Here is a 3,094-nt window from a genome sequence, read left to right as displayed (position 1 = left end):
ACAGGGCCAAACAGGAAGGATATAACCCCACCCACTTTGCCAAAGCACAGCCCCCACACCACTAGAGGGATATCTTCAACCACCAACTTACCATCCTGAGACAAGGCCGAGAATAGCCCACAAAGATCTCCGCCACGGCACAACCCAAGGGGGGGTGCCAACCCAGACAGGAAGATCACATCAGTGACTCAACCCACTCAAGTGACGCACCCCTCCTAGGGACGGCACTCTATAGTGCTTTAGAGATTTATTCCCTCTAAAACAAAATGTAAAATGAGGGAATTATTATTCAAATGTAACTCTTATTATGTCAATTGCAATTAGGTAAGGGCATTATTATAGCCTATACTGGCTATAATGACTGGCACAGTGAACATACTCATAACAATGATACTGTAGTAGACAGCAAATTGACCTTAAGAATCTATAGCATGCAGGTGGGTCTTTAAAAAAAAAACTCAAGAAGAAGAAGATCAAAATAGATGCAAGTTGTGTTTATTGAATTAAATGTGGTGCAATAAAATGAGTTGTGAGTAGGGGAGGTTGTCTCCCTCCCTCTTCTGTTGGCTTTGAGAGTTTATTTAGAAAGTGGGTTGGGGGAGGTGGCAGCAGGGTTTTCCCAAACTCGTCTTCTGAACAGATACTTTTGCATTTTTTTTTTTGCAGGGGAAGCAAAATAGTTTTGCCAGGGCGGCTGTGATCCGCGGGAGGAGAGCCTGTTTTTTCTTAGGCTCATCTGCAGCCACAGTACCTGAACAGGTGACAGAGAACAAGGCATGAAATCAGGGTCGTGTTCATTAAGGTATACAGTAGCAAAATATTTTGAAACGGAAAACAAAAACAAGCATTTGTTATTGGCAAGTTCAATAAAGTTCCTCCCTGTTTTAGTCCGCGGTCTTCCATTTAGTGGCTAATGAATAAGACCCTGATAACTTCATCATAGTCTCTCGTCCTTACATTACAATAGTGTGCTGAAGACAGATGCACATGTTGACTGACAGAAATGAGGACTTACTATCATTGCCAAGAGGAGACACCTTGTTCTTCTTCTGGTTCTTGTTATTTCCTCGCTTCTTCTTTCCTGACTTCCTCACTTCTTTCTTCATAGCCTCTTCCTTCTCTTTCTTCTTAGTAGAGAGAGAAACAGACATGAGTCGATGCCTCACAATCAAACAGCCCAAATAACAAAACGATCTACTGGTTCTTGGCCGTCTCACCTGTGTGGAGGTGATGTCCTCGAGGTCTGTGGAGAGGGCGCTGCTGATGGGCTTGGTGCTTTCAGAAAGGTAGCTAATTACCTGGGACTTCTCAGAGATGGCTGAGCTTACACTGGTCTTTTCCAAACCAGTGCTGTCATCAGCCATCTCCTCTAGGTCCTCTTCTAGAGTTTCCCTCCAAGCCAGGAGCTCCTTGGTGAGGGTGACGTCACTCCTTGAGGAGGTTGAGGAGTGTGACCTCCCACTACCACGGCTCCTCCTGGCTCCAAAATGGCCGTTGAAACTCCAGTCCTCGGAATAGTCATCTATGACTTGTGTGATGGTGTCCGCCATGCACCTGATGGCTCCCTCGCTACCAGAGCGTGCGGCACGCAGTTGAGCCCGGTTGGAGTCCGAACGCAGGGACAATCTTTTAGCCGCAGTCTTCACAATGGCCTTCACCGCATCCTCCCCACTGAATTGGATGCTCTCCTCCAGGCCAAAGACGACAGAGATGTCAGCATACTTCAGGGCATGCTGGACCTCCACAAAGAGATCCTTCATCAGCCTGAAGGGGTCATTAGCCCTCCTTGTCTGGGGGGACTCTGAGGCCTCCAGTCGGCACATGATGCCGTGGAGAATAAACTTCAGAGTCTGGGGGCTCATGACGGTGGCCCAGGGAGTGCTGCAAAGGAGGATGTGCTCCTTGCCTGGTAGGAGGGAGGGAATCTTCTCCAGGGGGTCCTGCCTGTTCTTGGTAGGCATCAGGGAGCTGTCACTCATCTCGGAGACCTCAGCCTCCCCCACCTCTTCTTCCAGGGTCTGGGAAGGAGCTGCCCGTGCTGCATGGGTGTTCGGCACAGTGTTGTCCTTCATGGAGGTGCTGGGGACTACCTCTTCTTCATCCAGGCAGGGTCTGGGCAGAAAACCGTCCAGAGTCTGGGCAGGAGCTGCCCATGCTGCCTGGGTTGAGGTGGAGGGTTTAGGGTATGAGACAGTCATGACACTTACAACCACCTCCTCTTCGTCCTTGGGTGAAGAGGAACACGGAGAGCCAGGGAACCTTTCTCTGGCACCGGAATCCAATCCTAAGAAAACACACTCATATTCTGAACTGGTTCAAAGCCACATCCATGTATAACACTATGCAGTATCTAGTACATTTACTATAATGGTAATACACTGGTTATTACACAAGTTATTACATGGTTATTACTGGTGATATGGGCAAAACAGGTTATAAGTGTACCTTTCTGGATGATGAGCCTGGCCTTGTAATCGTCGTTGCAGGTACTGTTCAGGATGTCTCCCACCCTGGTGGTCAGGACCTGGCAGACGGCCCCTAATCAAATCAAAATGTATTTAATACAGGGGTGTCAAACTCATTCCATGGAGGGCTAAGTGTCTGCGGGTTTTAGTTTTTTCCTTTCAATTAAGACCTAGGCAACCAGGTTAGAGGAGTTTCTTACTAATTAGTGACCTTAATTCATCAATCAAGGGTGGAGTGAAACCCTGCAGAAACCCGGCCTTCTATAGAATGAGTTTGACATTTGATTTAAAGTAATTCTTCACACATAACATGTCTCCAAACACTGTATAGAAAAATAAGAAAGAAAAAGGAGAGAAAATGAAAGTACCATTACTGACAATAAGAGAAAAGAAAGAAGGGGAATGTGCGGGTGCAAAAGACGGTAAAAACAACATAATAACTAACCTAGAGCCTCCTTGTTGTCATCGGAGAGGGAGGGGGAGCTGGAGGACTGGAGGGTAACTTTAGTGCCCTTCTTGATAGCTGGCAGGACACCTACAGAAAGAGGATCGTAGACATTAGTGGATCCTTCCACCATATATCGTTTTAGAATTCTATCAATAAATCCAGGTATTTTGGAAGTGGAGAT

General features: G+C 46.9%; 1 protein-coding gene across 1 annotated transcript; it reads right to left on the bottom strand.

Moving 5' to 3' along the window:
- Nucleotides 1–563: 563 nt before the first annotated feature.
- LOC118938232 (uncharacterized) lies at nucleotides 564–2,827 on the bottom strand. The gene is made up of 3 exons (XM_090195922.1): nucleotides 1,218–2,827; nucleotides 1,016–1,124; nucleotides 564–751 (listed from the first exon to the last, which is right to left on the bottom strand). Exons 1-3 carry the CDS (start codon nucleotides 2,196–2,198, stop codon nucleotides 582–584), a joined length of 1,260 nt encoding a protein of 419 aa, XP_090052048.1. The 5' UTR covers nucleotides 2,199–2,827; the 3' UTR covers nucleotides 564–581.
- Between the last annotated feature and the right edge of the window lie 267 nt (nucleotides 2,828–3,094).

The sequence above is a fragment of the Oncorhynchus mykiss genome, chromosome 13 (genome assembly GCF_057628025.1).
Source record: "Oncorhynchus mykiss isolate SJ-2025 chromosome 13, ASM5762802v1, whole genome shotgun sequence".
Classification (NCBI taxonomy): domain Eukaryota; kingdom Metazoa; phylum Chordata; class Actinopteri; order Salmoniformes; family Salmonidae; genus Oncorhynchus; species Oncorhynchus mykiss.
This window is presented reverse-complemented; position numbering and strand designations above follow the sequence as displayed.

Coding starts and splice junctions, on each gene's coding strand:
- LOC118938232 (XM_090195922.1), bottom strand. CDS start 2,198: ATGACTGTCTCATACCCTAAACCCTCCACCTCAACCCAGGCAGCATGG. Junction 1,125..1,217: donor AGGACATCACCTCCACACAG/GTGAGACGGCCA, acceptor TCTACTAAGAAG/AAAGAGAAGGAAGAGGCTAT. Junction 752..1,015: donor GTCTCCTCTTGGCAATGATA/GTAAGTCCTCAT, acceptor TCACCTGTTCAG/GTACTGTGGCTGCAGATGAG.